Raw genomic sequence first — 27704 nt, 5'->3', positions numbered from 1 at the left:
AAGAACCATCTATGCTTTTCTAGGGAAACATATTACCAAATATCATAAATTTTTTTTATCAACTATGCAAATATCACTAGTTTGAACTGAATCTAGATTATTGCATAATATCAAGAAAAACAAAAGCTAAATTATAAAAAAAACAAAAAAAACAATGAGGTGGCAGATTCGCTGACACCACCCACCGTCACTAGAGATATTTAAAGCATAAACACATTATTTTAGTAATTTTATTATATTTGTATGTAATTTTGAGTCGTTTATCTATTCTAATTAAGGAGTTTTTACGTGTTTGATATGTACTCGTATAAGCCGCTAGTTAGGAATAGAGTGGTTTAAACTATGTAATCCAATACTTGAAAACCTCTTGACAAATGAATAGCTAGTCCCAAAAAAACAATGCATCATGTCACTATGAGAGTATATATATGTGTGCAGCGTGGATAGATAAGTACTGCTTCTGTTCCAAATGCAAGCATTTGTTGATCATCCATAAGAAAATAGGGACTTCTATCGTCCATCTCTCATGCATCCACTGGAATATTCTCTAGCAACCGAACAGCCCAAACCTTAAGAAGAATCGTCGTATAACACATGGGTTTTTAACTATTTTATCATATCTTATCTTAAGCAGTTGTTCTCCTTTTGTATCCTCTTAAGAGAATAAACAAAACACGTAAAAGAAATTACCAATCCAGTCCTACTAATATAAGGCCATTGCAATATTCGGGTCTATACAGTTGCCCTCAAAACCATGCGCACAGCATAATAGATATAAAAAACTTCAAATAAAATTTCAATCTATTTCCAAGTAATACATAAACCGGTCGCCATGCTTAAGCCTGTTCTTAGTACTATGCCAGCTAGATATCCGGTTGGACATAGAGACCAGGTAGACACGATGGATGACTGGGCCGGTTGGATTTGTCTGGAAATATTGTTAACATGGATTAGGCCCATGCTAAGCACTTACTGACTGGTTAAAATGAAAAAAAAAAGGTCAGCACGTAGAGGAACCTTTAGCGCCCCCCTCCCCTCTCGGCAAATCTTTTCGCTTATATATATATATGTTTATCTTTATAAGTTAGAACTTAAATTTGAAATTTGTTGAGGAGTTTTCACCGTTGTTTTTTTCCCAGCCAATGTTTTTAGATTGTTAAGAAAATTTATATAAAAGTTTCAGCCATAAATATTTTTTAGTCATTAAAAAGACATTTCCCTTGTGCTTAATTTCACAAATGGTGGAATAATCCTTTTTTAGTATAATATTGAAGATATTTTTAATTAATAATACATTTGTGGTTTTACATTAGTTTTTGTTCTTTTGTTATTATATTGCTTTACATTCATCTTAGTGCATGTATCTTGTGCACGTAAGGTTCCCATGTATAGCAACTAACAAATATCACCAAAAATTCTACACATACTGTCAATAGTATTCCACCTATGTGTAAAGTCTCGTATTCAAATTCATTGTATTTTGGCCTAAAAATGATAAAATCTAACAGTTTTTATGGGTATAAATCTTTTAGAATTTTCCTTGTTCTCTCTATGTATAACAAATTTCAAAATGACACTTCATTGTAATACGATTGAATGTGTGACTGTACAATGTTAAAACTGGTTGCATGAATTAATCCTCTTCTTGCCCCCTTGTGACTTGTGAGGTTGCGTCAAAACCCATAGGCACCGTTTTTTTCTCGAGGGAGGGACGGATGTTTCGTTGTTTTTCAATTATCATGTTTTCCAAAAAATTTAAATGATGTTTTCTTTCTATGTATAAGTTTCTTAAACATCAAATAAATCTATTTTTCAAGTGTAGCGATAGTTAATAATTAATTGATCATGTGCCAATGACTCACCATGTTTGGTGTGAGAAAAAATCCATCCAAACCTCCACTCCACTAAGAGTTGTGCTAGTCTCAGTGGGGGTTTCATACGGGTTTTAACCTTATTAAATGATATGTCACATAGCAAAATGGTGATGTGCATAAAATTTATGATGAAAGATATGAGGTAAGTTTCATGAAAATGAAACTTGGTGTACATAGTTACCTAGACTATCAAACTGTATTAAAACCTTCTGTTAGAGTAATTTGTTTTATCTTCGGTCATTTAATTAACTCATATTGGTCACTTGGTTATATTAATATTTAAGTGATATGTTAGCCTTTGAAACCGTGAGGTAAAATTTTATATTAATTGAGAGCATGTGTCTTGTTCAATCGTTCAAATATATTTGGATGACATGGCGCTATCGGAAACAACACGATGAAACCTTGAGACTGGCCTAAAATGCAACATGTGAACATTAATCGGACAATTCATTTAGCTCAAAGGGTCTACGTCTGATAGAGAGAGCGCTCGACCGCATAAGCTCGGGCATGTATGTACGGGAGGAAAAAATTTTATTAAATAAATTTTTTTAGCAAGTGATTTTACTACGAAATTACCACGCAAAATTTTTCAAAATTGAATCTTTTGGTCACGCCAGTGTTGATGGCGTAGCAGAACAACGCTGTCACGTCTCCTAGTCGGTATGGCGTGGCGTGGCAGCCTTGCTACGTCAATGTCAATGGCTTGGCAAGACAATGTTGCCAATGACATGGCAAGATGGTGGTGGCATGATTAAAAAATTCACATGGTGAAAATATTTTGCCCGGAGGTTTAGTAGTAAAATTGTTTATTAAAAAGTTTAAAAAATAAAAAAAATCGCATGGGAGAGAGAGGAGATCAAGGAGGTCCCAAAATAACCACAGGCGCGCCACCGCCGCCTCCGGGCAACCGCGCGACTCCTGCTCCCCCTCCCCGTGCATGCGACCGCCGGCGCCATCGCTACTTGTACACCGCCCGTGCCCCATGGCCCCACTCGCAGCCCTCTCTCCATCCCTCCATCTCTCTTCTCTCTCTCTCCACCTAGGCAAGCGAGCGAGCGGGACACCATGCAGGCGGTGAGGCCAGCGGCGGTGGAGGAGGCGGCGGCGCAGGTGCAGCTGAGGAGGGAGGAGGAGGAGGCGGTGGAGGCAGCGGCGAAGGAGGTGGTGGAGGAGGAGGTGGGGCCTGAGGAGAAGGAGGTAGCGGTGGTCGGGGAGGAGAAGGCGGCGGTGGAGGCGGAGGAGGAGGAGGAGGAGGTGGAGCACGACGAGGAGACGGCGGGGGCGTCGGCCAAGAAGAACCGGATCCAGGTGTCCACCAACAAGAAGCCGCTCTACTTCTACGTCAACCTTGCCAAGGTACAATGGAGTTTTGAATTTTTTTTTTAATAGTGGAAATTTATGGAATATTTTCAAAAAAAAAATGAAAATAGCAGTCAAAATTCAAACCCAGACGTTATTATGTACTCCCTCGGTATTTTAAATAGATGATGTCATTAACTTTTTTGACATATATTTGACTATTCGTCTTGTTTAAATTGTTTTTTACAAATTTAGGAAAATGTAACTTATAGTTAAAATATATTTAGTAATAAGTTTAATTAAAAATGATAATTATGTAATTTTTTTAATAAGATGAATGATTAAACGTGTGTCAAAAAAATTAACAACTTCATCTATTAAAATACAGAAGGTGTATTTGTTTTCACTATCAATGTAACGACAAAATAATATATGGGAAGCAAGCAAATGTTAATTGGATAAGCTAATTGGGAATTCGAGACATCATTTTTTTTTCCGAATAGTGGGACATCTAATTTTATTTTATCCAAGTTTCGTTGACCGTTTAGTGCTATTTTGCTCTATGAAATGGTGATCCCTTTTGTCATTTATCAAGCCCAGTTCTATGAAGTTAAAATATCAGGGTTTTTTCACCCTGTGTAACAGAACTTTTAAATTCAACAAGTATGGTCCAATGGATTGAATTCAAAAAATAATAATTTTCGACGGCCTGTTGCTATTGAGAACAAGCAGTATTGACCATTAAACATAGCTTTAGTTCAGTTCTTTGAACTTGTGTACATCCTTTTCGTTTTAGAAAAAGAATTGTTTGAGATTTCTAACCCATGTGAATACTGGATGCAGAGGTACATGCAGAACTACGACGAGGTCGAGCTCTCTGCACTGGGAATGGGTAATGCAGGCATACCTACTTAATTGTTCTTAAGTTTCCTTCTGATTATGTAATGCATGGATTCATGCATTCTATTCTCATATCTGAGGTAACATGCATTTTTGGTACATCCTCTCAAATTATCTTTTAGTTAGTAGCCACTCTGAATCTTTCTGAGTCATCTTTTCATACAGCAATTGGCACTGTTGTGACTGTTGCTGAGATCCTCAAGAACAATGGCCTGGCCACTGAAAAGAGTAAGCATCCTTTCTATGTTGTAACTTGTCGGAAAACAATCAAATCGATGTTGTTATCTTCTGACAAAGCAAGCTTTTTTTCTTTTCTGGAACATAGAATTTCTGTCAAACTTGTCAAAATAGTGAAGTAAACTTATTTGTTCCCTTCTTTTACTTTCCCTGTTCAGAGATCCTGACATCAACCATTGGCACCAAGGATGAATCAAAGGGACGTCTTGTCCGTAAAGCCAAGGTGAGAGAAAGATTTCTGGGCTTCAACATTTCAATCTCCCTTTTCTGTCTGAACTCACCATCTCCAAATCTCTACCTGAATCAATGTTGAGAACCAACATCTAATCTCTGTACCTGTGTTTTCTGGTCTCAGATTGAGATTCTCCTGTGTAAATCAGAGAACTTCAACAGCATAATGTCCAGCAAAAAATCGGACCGCCCCAAATCAGCCGAGGAGGAGATCAAGGTCTGATGAACAGCAGCATCTTCTTCTGATCAGGGCCTCTCTGTCCAGAGGTTAACACCATGCTTGAGACTGTGGGAGGCAGCAGAATTGATCTGGTTTAGTAGTCTACTAGGGTACCTTAGTCCTTGTCAAGGATGAAATGGGGTGTGTCTCCCTTTCTCTCCTTGCAAGCTCTGTCCAACTGAAACCTTCAATTGAGCAACAGTTTGCAACTGCGTCAGTATGATGATGATGATGACGACGACGATGACGATGATGATGATGATGATGATGGAATGGATGTAGAAATAGAATTTATCTCGCTCCCAAAGTGTGGGACTGGAGATCTCCTATATAAGATCTTACCTTTTCAGTTTGATGTTCATTTGCTTATGTATGAAGGTTTTATGTGATTGTGCAGCTTCTGCTAGTCAATTTGGATGCACTTGACTTTTCAGCTTGCTAACGATCATTGTTACAACCGAGCGAGCCGAACGAGCCTCCTACTAAAAATTTTAGTTATTCTGGCAATTCTCTCAGTTGTATCTTCCATCTCATGACATGAACTTCTCATTCAATCGTACACAAAGTTAACTTGCTTATAAAGTGTAACTACATAGATAACCAAACTTGATGTGAAGCTTGTTTTCAGGGATTAACATAGTAAAACACCTTGCTTAAAGTTAACTTGCTTAAAAAAAAAAGAACATCCTAAGTTTTTACATAATGAAAAAGATGTATTACACATCCGACCTCTATACTACGTATGCACAAGCCACAAGAACAATCGCCCCGTTTTTTGCTTCGGCTTATGTTTATAAGCCAAAATTTAAATTTTTAACTTTAAATTTGGATTTAATTTTGGGGGTTTTTACTGAAGTTTATTTTCCAGTATTAGCTTTTAAATCACTAAGAGTATGTGTATAAAAGTTTTATTCACAAATTATTTTTGTTTGCAAATATGTCGTTTGACTTTTTTCATAAAAAACCAAACAATCACCCCTAAGACAGGACATATGTGTTAACGCCAGAATTTGGATAATTATCGTTGGAGATTAAACTGTGATTAAAGACCGAATTGGACAGGAAACAGGGCAATCGGATAGAAGACCAAGCGGAATACAACTCGGATTCAGCCGATGGAGTCTGGATCGGATAAGAAATAGAGTCCGATTGGGCCTAGAATATTACAGATAGATTCGGGAATAATCAGAATCCGTGTAATTTAATTTTATCTGCTAATTAGAGTTAGTTTAGATTTTTTTTCTTTATCTCTAAGAGAGTTAGAGTACGATCGGGACTTGTGTGTTAGAGATGAAATCTATACAGAAGCTTGTTATTTCTTTTTATCTATTAGGAGTCATATGTCGTATCCAACATGGACTAGCATCCACCCAAGAGTATAAATATGTGTGCCCAGGGTCATTGTAAATCATCTACTTCTTAATTAATAAATCAATTACTCTTTGCACATCGTCACTCTCCTAACCGAGGTTTCAACTCCGGCGGAACTTGGCACCTGACGCGTGCTTGCATCGTCTCGATCTCCGGTGGAGGGGTAAGTCCTACATTCCGCTGGCCAAGGTAATCGTTCTACATTCCGCCGGCAGAGGGGTAAGTCCTACATTGCTAGGCATAATCTTGAACTATCTCAGTTATGTCCGATCTTCTATGATTATTCTTAGTCATTTGGGCTAGATATTTCATAGATCTTGATTGATTGTCCGCCGTCTATAGCCGATGATATTTCCCGATCTACATGTTCATTATATTCGTATCAATAAAGTAGTTGATTACCTTACTATGTTATTTTTATACCAATCGGCTTGATTTAGTTAGATCAACAGTTATCTATATTACATCGGCTTGCAAGAATTATATGCAAATTGGTTTTAGCCGATCGCAGCAAAGTATTCATTGTTTGTTTAATTATTCCAAGTAATTCATCGGTTTATTTATTAGCCTTATCGATCTTCATGTTTCATATAATTATATCGTGTTCGACTACATACTGTCTTGGTTAAGTCCGATCTATATATGTTTGGTTCGATCTAGTTACAGGGACTCGTCTGATCGACTAAGATTAATAAGTAGCTTGGTGTATTATGTTGGTCTAATATGTTTCTAGCCAATCCAGGCTTTCAACAGCCGATCGTTCATCCCATCGGCTAAATATTGTAGCACCAACATTCGATCAGTTGGATATTTAGTTGCCAATTGGCTCGATAGCCGATTGGCTTGGTTTACTATTTATCTTGTCAGTTGCAGGATCAAATTGACTGGCACACCTGCGCACCTTCTAAGAATTTAGGTCCTGCACTGGAGCTGTCTAAGATTGACTCCCACGCCTTCGTGTATAACATGTCATTGTTTATATTTTGACGTCAACAATATGCCCCACAGATCTTTGGTGAAAAAACTATAAGTGTCTATCCAAAATGAAAGACAAGTTATATGTAAATTATGAGGAAGCACCTAAAATTTTTCACCGCTCGACTAGAGACACACATGAATTTATGAAACATGTTGAAACTAGAGTCTTTTTTTAGGGGGAGGGGGGATGGTGAAGCCGTTGTAAAGTCTAATGAGCATGAGGGTAAAACAAGCCCAATATTGTGTTTGGAGAAAAGTACGTTGGATTCACTACTTTGACCAAATTAAGACATTCCATTCGTTCCATATGATAAGACTTTTTAGTATTGCCTAAATTTATATGTGTACTAATAAATAGACACATGTACAAAACATGCACATTGACTGCTCGTGAAAGTACTTTGCGGCAGAGGGATCAAGGTATCCCTCCTCTAGCTCTATAAATATAAATATAAGCAGGGGTTAATAGTAGTGTATTTAGCAAGCCAAGGAAAATGTGACATGCCGGCTAAAACGAGATGAGGATATAGTTGTTTTCACATTAAGTTAGTAAAGGTGTTTGTATACAAAAATGCTAATGAGTCAAATTTTAGTTCTTGAATGAGGAGGTTCACACTTCGCTCTACTTCTCATATTGCTTTGCAACACCTTGTACATTAAGTTATAAAGGAAAATGAACACCGTGCCCCCTCGGCACACCGAAGTGTAACACATTCGAGCCATCCCAGCTCACAAAACGGCCATCCTAGCCAACTCAGTATGAACCAACACCCCGAGTCACACATACTCGTTACCAATCACAAAAGTTGACGATTTACCGCAAAGGCAATCTCTCGGAACAAAAATATGCATTCCCTAACACTATTTCCACAAGATAGGGGTTTTAAAATTAAAATTACACTATGAGAAAAACCTTGCATCACCCATGATCATGAGAATGGTTGTTTAGACAGTTTTACTAAACTCTATAGAGGTTCGATACTTTACTCACGTCACCAACATCATGCTTTAACCACACGTGTGGATCAGACACACGTTCGGCAAAGGAGCATTCATTATAAGGCTTTAACATAACCAAACCATAAACATCTTGGACCAAACAGTTGGACCAATCTCTACTCAAGCCACACCATATAGCACCAACCATATTTCACAGTCCAAGCCAAACCCCTATGTTAGGAGAGTGACTTTATCTCTCTCAGCATGCCTCAACTGTCAACTTGCTAGACACTCATGTTTTAGTTATTTGCTCCACCAGGGGCATCCTATTCAACTCGTGTGGTCGCATTGCTTTATTTTTGGATAAATTTCCAAAGGAATCGGTCCTTATGGACAATGCTTAGTCAATCCACCAATGCACTAACTCCCACATCACCAAGTTTTACAAAACATTTTCCACTTAAAGCCATTCAAAGGATCTTTCCTGCTTTGTTGTAAATAAAAGTAATCGAGTAACCAAACATTTACCTGTACAACGGTACAGCCACAACCTATAGGCTAACTACCCGGTGATGTGCGTGTAGGTGGAGCTAAGAATAATGACCTATATAATATAAATGTGACTACTAGGAAAGTCCGACAAATCCAAACGTGAGTCATGGACAAACCATAAATACAATGCAACCTAAACATGCAATTTTGCAATCAAAATATTTAATCCAAAATATAGGTCCAGAAGGTGATTAAGGAGGCCTTCTTGCTCCGCGGTAGGTCTGAGCGTCTAGGGGAAACCAAAAAAAAAAGAGAGGCACTACCTTCGTGGACATGACTCCTATGGCTTGACATGTCAACGGCTTCGGTTCGAAGCGGTGAAAATGGAGTTGTGGTGGAGTCAGAGTGCAATGGCGTGTTTAGAAGAATTTGTAGGGCGACTCGTGGACTCTGTGCATCCCAGGGAGAGCGCCAATGCATGACTACTCATGTTCTTCCATCTCACTCTGTAGTTCTTCGTGTAGTAATTTTGAATGCTCGTGTTGATGGATCAGTGAGTCAGGGGAGGCAAGAGTTGACCTTGGCAGTGAATTTGTTCTTGCTTCTCCCTCTACAATCCTCTGTGCTCATTTGATTGTGTCTGGCTGTCTTCTCATGTTGATGGATCAGCGAGAGCGAAGATAATAGTGGACTTTGGTAGAGGGTGGGCAGTGATGGTCCGGTTTTTTCCACTATGGTGTCTGGCATGTTGATGTATCAACGAGGGGGAAGACAATAGTAGACTTTGGCATAGGGTGGGCAACAGTGGAATATGAAGAAGAGTTGACAGAGCATTTATGGGTGGTGTGAGGGGAGAAAACATGTGTGTTGACGATTCATGTTGGCAATAAACTTACAGTGTGGCTATTGAGCTCGGAATTCAATGGTTAAGATGAAGAGGGAGACGATTTACCCACGTTCAGGCTCTCGACGTGACGAGATAATACCTTACTCCTGCTTGGCAATCGTATTGCGTAGATGAATCTTGGTTGCCCTCAAGGGGGTGCCCCGTACCCCATTATATAGTGGGGAAGGGCTACAGATATGATAGAGTCCTAATCTAACAAGACTAAAATCTATCCTAATTCGGTTACAGCCCGGGTCCGGAGTACACGGCATGCAATCCGGTATGCACCAGACTCCTAGCGGACACCATATAGATATATTCTACTTCCTATTCGGTACCCTATTGACCGTACGTATTCGTGTAGTCTACGAATACCGCGGTATAGGTATCCTACAATGTGGATGTTGTTTCTTTGTAGACAAGACACAAATGTCCTAGGTACTCACCCTCGCGCCATCTTCTTCCACTGACCGCTACTACTTTGATTGAAGGTGAGATTAACGTACTTGATTAATTGTTTGCATGGTCAAATCTATTCGGTTCTTTTTATGTAGGATGAATGTAAGGTGACAAGATATTCATCACATTATAAATAAACTCTACCTAGTTGCTGTTGGATATGGAGCCAAAACAGGATTTATGCTTGCTATTGTTGGTAGCACCATGACTACAAGAAAGTATGCAAAGAACTCAAGCTTAGTTCTAGCTACAGAAGAAATATGAGGGTGCAGAAAATGAATATGTGAATGAAGGCCTTGCGACAACAGATCATGCAGGAGATCATCAGCGAGCACGCCAAAGAAAACCAAGACAAATGACCATTATGATGAAGGGATGGCTAGTGCATTTGATCGTGCTAGTGACAAACTAGCCAATGCTATAAATAAGGCTAGCAATGTGAAAACGTGTCTCTACCGATCTATTTGACAACTTTTATAGTTTTACGGGTTTATTTTTATAACTCAAATAGCTTTCTAGGTTTTGAGCAAAATCACATATATTTCTACTATCATTATTTGGTGACCAATCATCACATTTCTATATCTTTCAATACTATTCTATTTTCCAACAAACTGGATTCGATTGCTATATATATTAGTGAGAAGTTCCCCGGTCAAACGTAGGGTTCTCTCTTTAAACATGTGTAGTTATTTTGCTATTGTGAACCAAATGTTAGCTTGCATTTGCCATTATATGTCAACCATGAATTTGGTAATAGGTGTACTACTAAATAGTACTATTATGCGTAAGATTTAGCATATTCTTCTATGTGTAAGACTTAGAAATTCCCTATTATTCTACGAGAGACTTGGAGCTTTAAATTATGTGATGTTTATGTTTGTTTGGATGGCACTTGGTTATTTCTATGGCTCTAATTATTGGTGAGATGGCATATGCAATTCACTTTATTAATTATATCTCTAACTGTTGATAATATGGCACGTGCAATTTAATATATAGGTTGTTCTTTCCATGGATGAAAAATATAAGATTAAAAAAAGTTATCTAATTTTGATAGCTATTTAGTGGTATAAACAATGGAGTTATACAAAATTAAAAATCACTATCTGATAATAAACTTTTATATATAAAATTTTTACAAAAAATACATCGTTGGCGTTGAGCCACATTCAGGAAGCGTGAGCACAAAGCCGAGAAATAATACGCTAAAAAGAACATAGCCATATTACTTGCAGGGTTCGTGTTACGGTGGTTACCGCCGCGGTAACCGCGGTAACCGCGCCCTCCGCCGAGGCACGGCTTCGGTAAGCCGCGGTAACCGAGTTTAAATTTAAGGAGAATTTAAAAAATTTGAGGAAATTTAATGAAAAATATATGTTGTATATGTTGATATATAGTGCAGTTTTGTCAAAGAAATTAATGAAAAAAATGTATTCCCGGCGTAATTAAAAATCATAAACGAGTATTTCAGAAAACAAAATTAAAAAATAGCCTATTGCAAGTAATATTTTATAGGAAGATGATCAAGAATATATTGTGTTGAGTCATTATTAATTTACACTAGACATTTGGGTATATAATGTTGAAATACAAATATACAACGATGGATATATGAAAAATATATATAGAGAAAAATTATACGTGCATCTTACTACATACATAATAGTTTTATTTGTAATAATGAGCAGTTGGTATAGTTGTGACGCAGTAATCAAAATGAAGTTGTCTTTGCTTGTTATTGGAGTAAATTATTTGGTGAAGGGTAATATGCCGGTGTATGTTTGTATGTTACAATATCAAGAATTTAGAAAATATCATGTGAAATTTTCTTGTTTTCCCTATAACATGTCCTATTATCATAAATATAGTCACAAAATATTTTCCTATTTTTCATGTATTTTTTAGATTTTTTAAAGCTTTTTTTTGCATTTGACATCACATCCGCGGTCTTCTCGCGGTAACCGCGGTTTTGGCTACAAAAACCACGCGGTAAGCCGCGGTTCTCATGTGTTGTTCCAGCAAGTAGTTACCGCGGTTTTCGCGGCTCACCGCGCGATAACCGCGGCAAACCGTGCGGTAAGGCACGAAAACCGCACGAGTTTAAATTAAAATTTTTTGGATTCAAATTCATCACGGATTTTGCGGTTACCGTGCGGGATCCGCGAGAGCGCGATACCGTGGTTTTGGCGCTTACGCGGTAAGGGGAACCCTGATTACTTGTATTGATTTTTTTATATAATTACTCTAAGTTAATTTGTTAAACATGAACCAAGTGCATTGTTTTATTTGAAGTTATTATTGTGGGAGATAACCTTACCAACGCCCCATGTGGAGGTAACCATGTCACTTTATTCCACCTCTCTCTCCAATAGTCAAACAAAAAATTAGGCTCAATATATCCCTCAACCAAAAAAATAAAACTAATCCATCCCATTATCATTAGATGTCATGTTAACAAAATTTCATTTATCATTTCTACTATACATTCTTCCTAAGACGGTTCTTAGACCAATACATTCTTCCTAAGACGGCTCTTAAACCATTCTTAATGTATAGTTTTACTACATAGTTTTCAAAACAGCTAACTCGATGAAACGATACATGAAACAGCTACTCACAACAATATTTCATTGTACCATTTCCAAAACTAAATAAAACATTTAATTACTGCTGAAAGTTTAATTGCTGAAAGTTTAATTGCATATAGACAATGTTTGATTACATAAAACGCCTCAAGCCCATCAATACGAGTTTCACTGTATTACCGAAAACTTGGTAACAGTGATTAAATGTTTCATGGTCATAAAACTAATTATTTCTCTCTTCTCATAGTTTTATGCAATTCTACTTTTTTATTGATGTGTCACCTAATTAATATGAATGATGCCTCCACGAAACCGTCGTTGAGACTAGCCTTAGCATCAGCACATCTTCATTGTTAGACCATGTGAAATGAATAATTCTTGGGAACAGATATCTCTTGCCCCCAAAAAATCATGAACCCTTTATTTTCAACTTGAAAACTGTTTAACACAAGAAACAAGAGTTATCCCGAATAGAGCATTGTATATGTATACTCTCTAAATGCGTTAAATTCTCGACCAACAGTGACCAGCTCCAACTTACGCTCATATGATTACTTTCTTTTACATCACGTAGAGCTGGCCAGGCGATGAACCGAAGGACGGAAGCAACGAAATAAATTTCCAGTTTTTCAACCTGTTAATATGGTAATGTTATTCTTATAACCAAATGAGACTGTAAAATGGCCTTCACGGATTGTCGAATCTAACCAATAGAACAGCCAGACTCAGGTTCTGCTGACAGGAACTCAAAGCTACACTATCTGGCAAATTATTCTCTTACATTTGTCAATAGACATGGAAAATTGGAACCAACATCAAACCCCATTATGCGATCTCCCACTGCTACCAGCCTACCAGCAAGATCTCCCAATGCTCCAGGCTACCAGAAACAGGAGAAGCAAATAAAGCAATCAGTCACGGCTATAATTCTGTATACATGCCCCTACCAAAATCTTTTTTTTTCTTATATACCAGCTTTGCTCTACACAAATAAAGCAACATCTACATTATCCTAGAGGAGCCATCACACTCGACACAATCGTTTTTTTCCCTGGGAACAAGATGGAAAGCCTTGAAAAAAAATCCCTGCTGCCAACTACATCGCAAGTAAGCTGAACCAACACCGTCAACCAGCGACGAACAATATAGGCCTTGGCACATAAGTGGCCATATGTTCTGTTGCCATTTTTCTTCTGTCGAGGTCGTGTTACTTTGTCATCCTCTTTGGCATGCTGTCCGGACAAGGCCTTTTGTTCCAGGCTTCAAGCCCAGCTAGAAATCTTCTCAATTATAAATTTTCACAGGCTTCTCAAAAGTGTGACGATTCTGCACGTAAAGAACAATTACATGGAAAGATGTCTAGTATAGTAATACAGGTAAGTTCCATAAGACAATTAATCACCGCCAGCTTACTTTTATGCATGCATATTGCATTCAATGGAAAAAATGAAAAGAACAAGATAACCTGTAATGATATTTTTTAAGAAAAGAAAAGGAAAAATGTGTATGATTGTACTACTAATCTGGACTTTTATTTCAAAAATAATATCCACAAATAAATTTGATTGTTTGTTATGTCATGTAACTTAGTTCCAGAGTAAATTCTTCTCAGAAAAAAGGCATTTCAAATCCCCACCAAAATTTCCTAAATTCCTTATGAAATTCACAAGACCATTTTTACAGTTTCATCAAATCTTAGTTTCTGATTATTTCTTTCCAGTTTTGAATTATACAGGAACCCACAAGTAGCCCTCCAATGACCCGCAGACTGTTTTCATTACTAAGGATGAAGTCATACTCAGCAGAAGTTAGTGAAGATTTTCCATACAGGCTTGGTTAGAAAAAACAGAACGAGTTGCCGAAAGAGGTCAAAAACACATCAATGACCAAGACAAGTTGAGAGCAAAGAAAATATATAATAGCATTTTGCTTATTTCACAATATGCCAACTGATTACCTGATTGGCTGTATAAGACCTTTTCGGTGTTGTGTCAGTATGCTCCAAGCCAAGGTATTGTTCCCAAGCCCCATAAACATCTCTCCTCTGCAGAATCAGAAGATACATCATGGAATGAACAGTGGACAAGAAAAGGAGGTACGCATTTAGCCACGCCTAGCTGCCTAACATGTTGAAAATTAGCACTTGCCTGAAATCGTGCAGATACAACATCAACATCCTGGAGGTATTCAGGCCGATTCATGGATATGAAAGCAAGCTTCCACTGATAACATATGCATTACCGGCAGGAGATACAAGTTGACAGTAAAATTAAAGGGAAAAGATGATCAGTTGGAAGACAGTAGAAAAGGTACTAACATTTACAGTTAGACAATAATGACTAAACAAGGCCTACAGCGGTTACCAAATTTCTGAATCTTTTTACCAATAATCAAGTTTAAGTGATCTTATAACTTTATTTCAGGCGTACTAAATTAGAATTATTATCTCCCACATTTCTTGTCTCTTGAGATTGAAATATTAAAGAAGCCCTTGTTATGGGTAATCCTGGCAGTGCATACAAACCTAGGATGTCTTCTCTTCGATAAATTTTACCCAGTTTTTATTTACGATCTAATAAGAAATACATTTCTGTACTGTGAGAAAATAGAAACTCCACAGGCACATCAGTAGACAGGAAAATTTTCATCGGTATTAACCCTTCAGCTAATATTCCTACATAAACATAATTAAGGATCTTGAATGTGAAACCATTACATATTTTTGAAATTTGAATTCGACACCGATAACGTCTTTAGACATGCAGACTGTGGAGGATTTATGTTTTTCTTTCTTTGAGCAATAGACCAACTTAATCTATGCCACCTCCACTTCCATCTCTATAACAGAGCAATACACGCAGGACATATAGTAAAAGAACAGTTAGGAAACATAAAAATAAAGATTACCTTGGAGAACTCCTCGTCAGGAACTCGAAGTTTTCTTTGAATACGTTCTAATATCTCTGCTGCAGTCTCACCTTCACGGATGACCAGCAAAAATGGATCTCCAAAATTCTGAATCTGCTGTTAGTCATAAAGGCAATGTCAAAAGTGGTATCGTATAAAAGCTCATCAGCATATCTGTAGGCTGTAGCTAATTCCATATGCAATTTGTTTTATACTAGTAATTAAAAAGGCTCATATGGAAAGTGCAATACCTGGTTTTGATTAGGATCTTTCATGAAATGGTAAACATGAATCAACCGGTCATGTGGGCCAAGATTCGTCTCTTCCTCTGGGATCTGTTTTAATTGTGGAAGCAAAGTTATGCAAATCAGTAGTATACTCACTAAACGGCATTATTTCAATTTCATCAACAAGAAAAACGTTAAATATCACGAACCTCCTCCGCACGTAGTGTCCAGTACTGATCATTTATGTTCTCTATTTTCTCATGAGGTGGAAATATCTACAGATAAAGTTAAATTATTTTATAATTGTAGGGGAAAATAACAATAATTTCAAAACGGTGTTTAGAAAATAAGGACCATTTAAAATAAAAAAATGAATGAGCATGGACCTTGTAAATCTTATGGTAGAATACTTCAAGCAAGCGGAGTTCAGCATCAGGATTGGACAGTTCAACCTGTGAGATTAAGAGAGAGATTGTAGGCACTCTTCATAAAAAATAAAGTAGATTATAGTAACAAGATAAAGGGAACTCAATAGCTAGCACCAAGTTATCAGTTATCAGGGTAAAAGAGAGAAGAGACAATAAACAGATGAGTGATCACCTTGGTTTTTAGGTCAGCAATCACATCACTGATGGTGCTATTTTTTGGTAGTCTTATGCTATGGATTACAACCTGGCAAGTTTTTCATCAGAAATATACTTTAGAAACAAGGATGAAAATAAGTGCTAGTACAATGCAGGCAGACAAACCTCATCCTTAGTTGCATGGTGGAATGCAACTTTAAGAGTTTTCAAACACTGCAATTCTGGCAGTGGAATGTCCAGAACCTCATAATACAAGATGTCAGAAGTCTGCAAATACCAGGCATGCAACCAAAAGGCAATTGTCATAATCCTGTAGTGCTAATTTCAGCAAATAAAGAATAATATTACCTGATTATAATGGACAAGCATATCCAATAGGTGCTCTACTCCACGGTATCTGATTGGTTGTGGTTTAGGTTGCTGGGAATAACAGTTGTGTGAGGTAAGACGAATTTTTGATGGATCATCCAAGCCAAGTTGGCGTGCAACTCTCTCAACAACATCATCATAAGTATGAAGCTTCGATCTAAGTGAAAACAAGAAACATGGAAATATAAGTTTATTGCAAAACAACAGCTTAAACTTAAAAACAAAGAGATTTGCAAGCCCTCACAATTCCAAACAAAAATCATCCTCCTTCGGTTTCTCCAGAGACCGAAAGTGCACAACCTATATGAACAAAAGAAAAGTTACTAGAGTACTCAGAGATAGTAAACAAGTTTGTATTGCATATGGAAAGCAACAGTCATGCACATATATCTTTACATGACAAAAAAAGTAATGTAAAAAATCATAGCAGTGCTGTTAGCTATACATAGTGGAACAAATCCATATATCATAATATAGCAATTAGCAACACCTCCAAAATTGTTATAAAGAATAAATAAAAAAGCACAAAAATTTTCTTGATTAACCAGATATACTATAGTGTTTGGAGGATCATAATTAACATGAACACCAAATACATCAAAAATAAGTAGACGAGAGACTAGAAAATGCTAAACAGCTCACCAGATGTCAATTAAAGGACAAAAGGGGCGTTGGCACATTATAGTTTAATAAAGCAAAGGACCAAGTTTAAGATACTAAACTTGATGTGCATCTGACCGTACCTGCCTATTATGTACATACTCCAAAAATGAAGGAACGTCTGGATACCGAACTCGGGTCTTTGCTTCTGATTGGAAACATATTATGTCTCCATCTTCAAGCTGCAGCAGCATCAGAAAGAACAATAGAGCATGGGACAAGTTTAGAAAAATAATTACAATCTTGAACTAAAAAGCTAATAAAGGTTGGATGTACAAAAGTGAGAATTTTTCAGACCTGACTGGAACGGAAAGTTAATTTCTTGTCAATATGCTCACACATCACATTTGGCTCAAACTTAATTTCCTGCAGCATAAAAATGCCAAATAGCACAAAGTGTTAATCATGGGAAGAGCATCACTGTGTCACTTTGAAGCCATAAAGTTATGATATATTAACAAAATAACAAATGTATACTCAAATAATAACCACATGGAGACTGAAGCTATGGAAGTAAAAGGAGCACTAGTGGACCATGCAATTGTGTTCTGACATAAGAAGGTTTTGTGTAGCATAAAGATATTAACAAATAGTTGTGGAGAATTGGATATGGCACTCACCTCATATAGCCAGATTTCTTCATTTGGAGCAAATCCAGCCATTTCATTCAATTTTGTCAGGATTTCAGATGGTTTTCCTGTAGACTTCACAAAAAGCCTGCCAACAAAACTGTACAACAAAATGATTCCATCTCATGAGTCTTGTACTATTTTTTTTAAAAAAAAGGTGCTTACAAATCAAATATATAGGGAATATACCTAAGTTCTTCCTTTTCAGGGTCATAAAGTTTAAAGAAGAGTAATATGTCCTCCTTGCTCTTCTCAGGAGGACGAATTGGCCGCAGATCCTATACAATAATAAATAGACATGGTCAAGTATCTAAAATCTGGAAAAGATAATTGATAGCAAAACAGGAATATAAAGAAATAATAAACAGGTATTGTTGTGTTTTAATACCAGTCCAGTCTCTACTTCCAGAAACAACTTCAACTCAGCATTGTGTGCCTTGTTAGAGACCTCCCTAAGTTGCCCCACCTTGCAATAAGTAATAAGACGATCACAAACAGAATTACACACACAAAAGAGAATGGTACAAAGTAAACTAACAAATTATAATTTATGACTAAACAATAAATATGAACAATTCATTTTACTAAACAAATTAGGAATAGTAGTGAAAGAATATCCTCCAACTAATTTAATTAGTTGGAAGGGCTAAGAACTTCAGTAAACAATGTATACTCACTGATTGTGCTTCTTCCTGAGGGCCCAGTGGACGATTAGGTCGGTATGTATGGTTTTGCCTCTTAGCCCAAAGCCAGAAGCGCTGAAACTGTACAGGGATCCCATATTCCTTTGCGACTTCTTCCTGTTGAACAGACCATACAAAAATGAGACAATAATTTTAAAGCCTAGTCAATTTTAAATAACATAGGAAGCTACAGTATTGTTCTGGATAACAAAGGAACAAAAATTAATTTTGGAGGGCCTTGAACTTGAGCTCAAAACCACAAAAAAAAATAGCAGTGCGATATCCTAAGATAACTTATACGCCTACATCCCAGAAACTTAACCATGTAACCTTTTCATGAAAAACTAGGAGGTGTTCTAGGAATAATTACCTTAAATGAGGTAAAAGGTAGTTGCTTCTGTATGCGGAAGCTGCGAACCTTTTCATGGTCCACCAGATCAAAATATATATTCTTACCAATCTGTTCCTTCAAGTCCTCATCTCGAGCAACCTAGGGACAACGCACATAGAGCCATTATAAAACTTCACTAGGAGATTTAAGCCAGTAAAACTGAAACAAGTACTTATCAAGACCTTTATGATGGTGTAGAGATGAGCTTCAGCCTTTTCCTTCTTCTTGTGTTCCTTCTCTTCTTGTTCTTTCTTCAACCTTATCTGCAAAAGCACAGTTGAGTTCCCTCAAGACCTAAAAAATGAACATACTGAATATGAAGGTAGGAGAGAATATGCACATTACTTACCCGCAAATGCTCAGCAATGTCCTTCTCATCAACATTACACATTATTTTATCCTTGTCGCTTTCACGAATATAGACAAGCATGTATGCATTTGAATACTTAGTGAATTTAAATGGGGTGTTATTGAAACCAGGGTTTATTTGAGGCAACTGTTCCATCCAAAAGAGGAAAAAAAAAGATGAGCATATATATACAATACAAGGGAAATCATTGCAACCACTAAATCAGTAAATTGCACTTAAATGACAGGTTAATGATAAAATGACCTCTTCTTCGCCCCCATATTGCTCTTCAAGGGCCTTTTTAGTATCTTCTTTTGTTACCCTTTCATCATCAAATTTATACCTGAATTGACAGCAACACAGCCAAAGGACTACATAAATTGTGGCAATGTTTCCCATCAAAGAAAAAAAAGAATATGTGTTATGGCATTTTCAAAATTGTTTTCTAGATATATAGCTATCATGCATAACAAATTATGATCAGGAACTAGAAAATGGCTTGGTATTGCAACTGATTAAGCTGTTGATGTGCAGGCAGACCATTTAGCATGCTTCAAAGTTCAAATATTAATTTTATCATGCAATATAAGCTGGCAAATATACAATTGGGGATTACATATTGAAGAGACAGGACTTGGATGATGGATGAAGCCGGATGGGTAGTAGTGAACAGGGGGGCAGGATGTGTAGTTGTGAACAGGGGAGATTTAACTATAGTTCTTCTTAAGTAGTAAAAACTATATGCCCATCCATGAGTAAACAGTGGTGTGCAGTGACAAAAACCTGCCAAATGTTATGCAAAACAACAACATCAACCCTAGCTGCAACTAATCTAGTTACTCTACCACTAAATGGCTGTGATGGTAGCATAACCAAACAAACCAAACCCAGAATATCTTTAACTCAAGAAGTCAAGATAGTACAGAGTCAGAGATACATGAGACAAAAACTGTTTGGTATAATACACACCATTGATCTGAGAGTGTAGGCCGTATGAAAGCATAGTAATGACCGCCGTGTACTCCTCCGCTATGAACAAGAACGCTGAGTAAAACCACAAAAACAACATCAGCACCCAAAAAAATACATACCACATTTATCTGAGGCATGTCATAGAAACGAATAGACTTGTGTGAAACTATTTTTTCAAATTCATACAGCTTTCTTCAGTTCAGTTTCATCTACTCCCATGTGATATGGCAGTGCTCACAAGTCAAATATACAAATTAACAGATGAGGTTCCCTTCAATATCTTATGTAATCTATGATGTATACTAAATATCAAATCAGGCAAAAACTAGTCTCCTTATGGTGCCTCAACTATATCATGGTATGCAAGTGCTTTGAATTCCTCATTGTACATATATAGATAAAAAAAAATATGACTGCTGTGGCTAGCATAGAAACATTCATAGAACTCATAAAATTAACAAAAATATAACATAAAAAACCAGACCTGTGAAGAGTATAAAGGTTCCTGATACTTCTGTCCGCATCAGGAGCAAGATATTTCCCGTCATCTCTATCAAGATCAAGTTGAAGTGGGAACTCATACCGGTCGTTAATCTGCAGGAATGGGTGTTCAATCAATCACCGATTTATTGATGAACTTTCCATAATTTCTTACATGAGAAGAGGGTATCAGGTATGTATCACGTGAATTACTTAATTGCGTAAGATTGCAAATAAAAAGGTGTGAAACATAGATTGCTCCTAGCAAAAGAGGTAACAAACACTGCCCAAAATAAACTGTTATAACTATCTGCTTATGATGCTAGTAGAGTTCTCAAGCAAAACTACAACATGGTAAACAAGTGTTTACATCCTCACCACCCTAACATGCTTTCTCCCAGAGGTGAGAATTACCTGATTTGTGCAAAACCCAGTAGTGGATGTGAGTTTTGTTGTCAATAGCTTATGAGGAGGTGATAGTTAGATATAATCCCACATACAATTTTTATTTTATTTTTTTCACAAATTCTTCAAAGGGTTATTCAGCTCAGCAAAAAAAGGGTATGTTTTGGGAAGTACAGTGCCATATGATAAAACATACGAAAACATGGTTGATGTCTTCATCAAAAAGAGTAACAAATAGGTCAATGCCAAACCTCCCACCCCCAAAAAAATGATAATATTGTTATTATTGCAGAAGAAAATAACAGTATGTTGCAGAATCTGCTTGAAACAGGATAATTAAATAGTGGTACAGACAGATATAAAGAAAATATGAACATTTTAAAACTTAAAGGTAAGGTGGCACAATTCCAACCTTAACCATTGTATCTCGCATGTAATCATACTCAAAACGCTTCAGTTGAAGTTGCAAAACAGGAGGGAAATCAAGGAAGAGGACACCCTTCTTTGCATCCTGAAATGATTATAATAGGATGTCAAGTGCCATTACAGTAACAAGATCAAAAAAATAATCATAGCATCTATGTTATATTGTCATTCATTAATTTGGAAATCAGATGACCAGCATCTTTTAATTTAAATCGACGTTGAAGGAAACCCTTCCTCAGTGAATAGATTGTATGCAAGTACATACCAGCATTAGAGTTATTCTTTAAGTAAAAGAAAAAACAAAGGTGATATGCCAAATAGACTGCATATGTATCTAAATACTCATCTTCAGAATGCAGGATTTGTAAGTACCTGTAAGCCATACTGCTCTGCATGATATTTGTTATCACCCTCTAGACGCTCCACTTCAACATATTTATCAAATGACGCATAAACATCACGACAACCTTTAACATCAAGCTGTAGATCTGCAATGTCATAACATGAGTATCAGCTAAATAACAAATGATACCGCATATTCAATGTGAATATAATCAAAATGACAAAGCTTACCGTAAAAGGATTCTTTTCTGTTGGATTTATAGTCAACATTAATGCACTCGATATAATTAATATGGTGCCCTTCAAATAATTGTTCAATTGTTCCTTCCACAACAGTTCCCTGGGTCAACACAGAGTTAATCGTATGTCATAGACATATACATATAAAAATGTTTATTATAATATGAACCTTCATTTTGTCTTCAAGTTTCTCACAAAGAACTCTGTTGAGCTCTTGAACATCATGCTGCATGAAAGAATCATAAGTGTCCCATCCAAAAGATTTGGTCAACTCCTTTGTAGCTACGCTATTGTCACTGTATTGGAGCTTGTAAAAAAGGCTCTGCAGGGCTAAAGGAATACTCCCAGATGGCATGTCATTCTCAGTAGTTGGCATATGATATACAGCCTGAGAGGAAATTTCAATTAGTCCAAACTTTAAATACTTAAAAAAATATGTAGACTAGGAAAAAGAATGATCTCTGACCTTCCTGAAGTATGGTATATGATACAGTGTTTGTAGAAGAGAGTTCATATAACAGGTAGCTCCTTGATTCTTTAGACCAACATATCCTGTTTCCTTTTTTGAGTCATAAGTCCAGTAATCAACCATTCGGCGAACAGCAACCTCAGCTTCCACAACAACGGTGTCGTTAACAAGGTAGCCCTTACTTGGGTCATACAGATCACTCAAAGGCATAAATGATGTGAAACCCCAGTCACTCTCCCGTGCATTAAATTGATGTTGAGTATCTGCCGAACATGTAACCAACATACAGCCTCAAACCACAGAAAATTTGCATAAATAATGGAAAGATTCATGTAATTCAATCACAAAAGACTTCATCACTTCATACAGAAAATAATAGGCCCAAAAGAATCTATGAAAGGAGACATGAAACGAAATACATTTTCAGGTATAAAGCCCATGTGGTAATGTCCATTATACCAGTGGGGAAAAGTATGTTCGCTCCCTTCTATTCCTCTATTAAACTAAACCTGTTTGTGGTCAATACTCACCAAATTTTGGGAATTAGGGTACGACGGTACAAAGGGGCTTTGAAGAGACCCTTTTCCCTTTCATGTACATCTATAGGAGAGGAAACAAGTTGGAAATCTCAGGCCATTGTGATGAGGGCAATTAAAAGGATGTGCTTATATTGCAACAAGTAGACACAGAAGGAACAGGCCGATTTGTGGGGATGGTGTCCTAGGCAGTCATCAAAGTCCATGTCCCTCATACAGTGTTCTAGGCTTCTAGCCAACTGGAGGAGATGGTGAAGGTGCTGGAAATTGCTCAACGGCCAAAGGCAAACAAGATGGTTAGGCACCAGTATAGGATTAAGACAGGAGAAAGTGTAAGATGGGTGAATATCTGGTAGGCTTTCTGGGCTTAACTAATAGCAGTGGCAGCCATGGCAAATATGGACAAGCTTTTGGAAAACAGTGGTGTTGAAGGAGTCCTCGTATTGCACTGGCATTTTAAGTAACTTTCCAATGCCATACAGAAAATTTTCAACACTCCTAAATACATGCTTAAAATTTAACAGCTCAAACTGAAAAAAAAAACACTCGTAACTGAACAGAAAATAAAAGTAAGGCAAAAATATCAGGTGTTATTTGCTCATAATTGGAATGTGGTCCATGAAACATTATGAAAATATTAAAATTTGTATGAAATTATGATTTATAAACATCATGAGAAAGTTGCACTCAGCCAAAATCCATACTAAGAATTGTGCATAGGTGTAGAGGAAAAAACATCATCACCATTAAATACCAATAAACAGTCCAACTAATAGTTGACAGTAAACATAATAATTGAATTCCATGAGCTTTGGTTCATCGACTAAAACCCAACTGCAGCAACTAGCAATCATACTTGAGTTGGAATGCTAGGTCATTAGTTGCCAGAAGTGCAAGGCCAACAGAGACAGGCCAATGACAATAATCAGATGCAAATAGACAAATAATAAAAATAAACAAAACATACTTACCTAGGAAGTAAAACTGCCCCTTAAAAGTAACTACACTCCAAAAGGAAGTTATGTTCCTTGCACATGTTACATGTGTTAATGATATATGTATCCTGATATAATAAACTTATTTGTGGCTTAGTTGTCAGTGTGATCTGATAAACTAAGTCTTTTTGCTCGTAGACTAGCGCATCTCCACTTATCGTACTACCCCTCATGCATCTAGGGCAACTTTTGACTAGTGTATCGCTTTAGAAACTAGCCATGTGCTTAAATACCATTGCCAACAAACTACATCCAGCAGTAAACACATAGCATCTTAAAAAGACACACAACGACCATCAAATTAGAGCATTGACAGTTGCTGACAATCACCTCAATCGAAGTTACATCTGACCAGTGACAACCTTAAGAAAATGATCAGTTGTGTACCACCTCAATCCATGTTATTTCATTGAGTAGTGACATTCTTAGGACATGGAAAATATAACATTAAACGAAAAAAGATAATACCTTTCCGAATGGTATACTTTGGAATGATCTGGTGCACAACAGCCAAGCTGAACTGAGCATAGCGGTTCCATCCGTAAGGGAGGCTTGCCGAGTCCGCAACATCCAAGTACATAGAGAAATGGTCCACATTGTTCCCCTTGGCGAAAATTAGCACACGCCTACACGCAAAACCAGAACATCCATCAAAACCCTGCGCACTTGAGGTAATTCGCACGGTCACTGCATTTCCACTAGAAACCGCAACAGCAAGAGACCTGAAGCCTACCATTTAAATCCTCCAACAACAAACGGTTCTGAGTAGTGCTTCTTCGTGTTGATCCTGGTGAAGTTCTCAATCGTCCACGTGAAGCGCGAAGTTTGCGGGTCCTCCGGTGGCTGGCTCTCCGCCGTGTTGGCAGGCTCTGTCTGCGCCACAACTAGCAGCGGGAACAACAGCAGCAGCACACGTACACTAGATCAGCGGCACAAAAAAAGGGCTAGAAACGCATTAACCCATCAACCACCCAAAACAAAGCACACGCGCGTGACGCGCCCTCCAGTATCACCTTCCATTGGCTGGGCAGCATCAGGGGCGGCGGCGGCAGCGGTGACGGCAGGGAGCTCCTGGTGCGGCACGAGCATCTCCTCGTCCTCCTGCTGCTGCTGCGCGAGAGGCGTAGGGGAAGGATGGTGAGCCCAGATCCGGCACCGCGCGTAAACCCTAGCGCGAACCCACCGCGTGTCCCCTCCCCCCGATCGGACAACCACCCCGGCGCGAGGAGGGGGGAGGAGGACACGCGGCACCCCCGCGGGCAACACGCCGCGGAGATCGGGTCGGCGGCGGAAGCGCGCGCGCGTGGGGGGGGCAGGGAAAGGAGAGAAGGGCAGCAGCACGTACCTCGACTGGGGGAGGGGTCATCATAGTCATGGAGCCGTCGACGTTGTCGCGGCGACGGAGGATGTGGCGCCCACACGCTGGTGGTGGGTTCTGGTGAGGCGGCGGCGGCGGCGTGAGGCGGAAGGGGGGGGGGGGGGTTGCTGATGCGGACGGAGGACGGGGGGAAGAGGAAATTGGTCGTGGTGGTGACGAGGGGCGATTCGGGGATTTCCGGCTCCACCAAGGAAGAGATCGGGGAATAGTATGAATGGAAAGTCCGTATTAATGACGTCACTCCCTTTATGTTTTTTCTGTTATTTTCTGTAATGCTGGTAAAGAGATCGGTATTTATGACGTCGTATTTCTGTTTGTTCTTTTTTTCTGTGCTGCTAATAAAGGGTTTGGGAAAAAGGAAATGTGGTGTTAATGACGTCACTCATTTTTGTTTTTTCTTTTAGTAGAGAGATCAGTATTTATGATGTCGTATTTCTGTGCATTCTTTTTTCTGTGGTGCTAATAAAGGGATTGGGAAAAAGAAAAGTGTGGCATTTATGACATCACATATATGTTGTTTTTTTTCCTTTTATGCTAGTAAGGATTGGGAAAAGGAAAGTCGGTATCTATGATGTCGCATTTCTATGGTCAGTATTTATAAGAACAAGTATAATAGTGGATTATAAATTGATTATAAGCTAATTTGGAGAAGTGAGTGAATAAAAAATGTAAGGTCGGTTCTCATACTCTTGAAAAATATATTATATGTATATGTGGGAGGAAGAGATATGAGATGAAAATTAGAGCGAATCTTACAGCAAATGTATTATAAATATTAACATATAACCAGTAAGTTAGCTCTTTTGTTAAATGTGTTCCAATGTTACTATTTTTTTCTCATGCTGCTAATATTGTGAAAAGGAAGGTCGGTATATATAATGGCACTATTTTCTGGTTTCATTTTCTTGTACTAGTTGGTTTTGGCGGCAAGAAAGAGTTCTGGGAAAGGAAAGTTTGTGTGTTTATGATGTCATCTTTTGTTTTCCTTCTGGTGTTTCCCAGCTTCTCGTAAGAAGAACGGAGACTGAAGGTGGTCAGTGCACAAACTCTCGTTTTTCTATGGTTTTATATGATCTATCTTTGTGCAATTATTTGTCCTCTAATAGCTAATTGGTTCTACATGCATGACTATTTAGATGGAAGACTTTTATTATCCCTTTTGGTTTATACTTCTAGAGGGAGACTTGTTTAAGTTGTTAGGTTGTTTTGGTGTGATTCGTAGCCAACCATACTTCGTACTATCCTCTTCTATGATAAGAGGAGAACTCACTTTTAACCATCTTAAATTTGTTTGCAGTTAAAAATTTAATTCTTTCCCTTCTTAACTGAACACAATCGATACGAAAAATAATAAGGGGAGAATATGACTCTTGTGCAACAAATAAGGCGTCAAACTCTAATTTTGTTAGGTTGGCAATATATTTTTACCTAGATATTGCCTATGTTCCAAAATATAGGTATTTACAGTGTATTTAAGATATATACTAAAGAAGATGTTAAATACTCCGTTTAATCACTTGGATGTTAATTTTTAATTTTTAAATTGATTAGACTTTCTTTGTAAGCATCTAATTTACTCTGGAATCATTGGAATGATTAAAGTTATAGCAGTTTATAAAAATGCTTATGTTACGGTATAAAACTTGAGAAATGTTTATATCGTAAAACGGATGGAGTACAAAAATATACTCCCTCTGTCTCATAATAAGTGCAGTTTTACACTATTTATATTCGACGTTTGATCATCTGTCTTATTTAAAAAGTTATATATTTTGATTGTTATTAAATGATAAACATGAATAGTACTTTATATGTAATTATTTTTTAAAAAAATATAATTTTAAATAAGACGAACAATCAAATGTTGGACACAGAAATTCACAATATAATTATATGGGACGGAGGTAGGCCCACGTTCTTCAACCAAGTTAACTAACTCAGATTCTCTTATTTCTTTGCGTGCACGCTTCTGTTAAACTTTATTTTTGTAAATATTTTATATATGAAAGTTGATTTAAGAAATCATATCATTCCCTTTTCCAAGTTTTTATAGGTAATAAGTAATTAATCATATACTAAGTTGCTGCTATATTTTATGCACCGGTTACTACAACCACAAAAGAACACGTCTGTAGCATGTCTATATGTCGCATGAGTATGTCCCACATTCATAGATTGGTACGAA

The 27704-nt window shown here is 37.5% G+C and overlaps 2 protein-coding genes across 4 annotated transcripts; one reads left to right on the top strand and one right to left on the bottom strand.

The window, feature by feature from the left end:
* The first annotated feature begins 2840 nt into the window (after positions 1-2840).
* On the top strand, positions 2841-5183 carry LOC102704761 (uncharacterized protein At2g34160-like). Its single transcript, XM_006664501.3, has 5 exons — positions 2841-3233; positions 4020-4068; positions 4242-4304; positions 4472-4536; positions 4669-5183. The coding sequence occupies exons 1-5, from the start codon at positions 2943-2945 to the stop codon at positions 4765-4767; spliced, it is 567 nt and encodes a 188-aa protein (XP_006664564.2). The 5' UTR covers positions 2841-2942; the 3' UTR covers positions 4768-5183.
* An 8027-nt stretch (positions 5184-13210) lies between these two features.
* Positions 13211-25608, bottom strand: LOC102721501 (ubiquitin C-terminal hydrolase 12-like). Of its 3 annotated transcripts, none has more exons than XM_015843174.1 (32): positions 25487-25608; positions 25155-25251; positions 24875-25025; positions 24610-24767; positions 22608-22873; positions 22311-22529; positions 22133-22241; positions 21932-22047; positions 21546-21644; positions 20733-20842; positions 20246-20320; positions 19541-19619; positions 19277-19423; positions 19110-19190; positions 18907-19026; positions 18531-18653; positions 18242-18319; positions 18043-18131; positions 17845-17953; positions 17522-17590; positions 17308-17406; positions 16809-16864; positions 16544-16721; positions 16361-16462; positions 16212-16283; positions 15998-16063; positions 15821-15886; positions 15636-15719; positions 15385-15501; positions 14625-14699; positions 14435-14521; positions 13211-13803 (listed from the first exon to the last, which is right to left on the bottom strand). In XM_015843174.1, exons 1-32 carry the CDS (start codon positions 25514-25516, stop codon positions 13762-13764), a joined length of 3369 nt encoding a protein of 1122 aa, XP_015698660.1. In that variant the 5' UTR covers positions 25517-25608; the 3' UTR covers positions 13211-13761. The 3 variants fall into 3 exon arrangements, with proteins under 3 accessions (XP_015698660.1, XP_006664029.2, XP_015698661.1); XM_006663966.2 differs by having other exon boundaries at positions 15385-15498; XM_015843175.1 differs by having other exon boundaries at positions 25155-25248.
* Between the last annotated feature and the right edge of the window lie 2096 nt (positions 25609-27704).

This window comes from Oryza brachyantha, chromosome 12 (assembly GCF_000231095.2).
Source record: "Oryza brachyantha chromosome 12, ObraRS2, whole genome shotgun sequence".
In the NCBI taxonomy this organism is placed as follows: Eukaryota; Viridiplantae; Streptophyta; class Magnoliopsida; order Poales; family Poaceae; genus Oryza; species Oryza brachyantha.
Note: the sequence above shows the minus strand (reverse complement) of the source record. Positions and strands in the feature narration are given on the sequence as shown.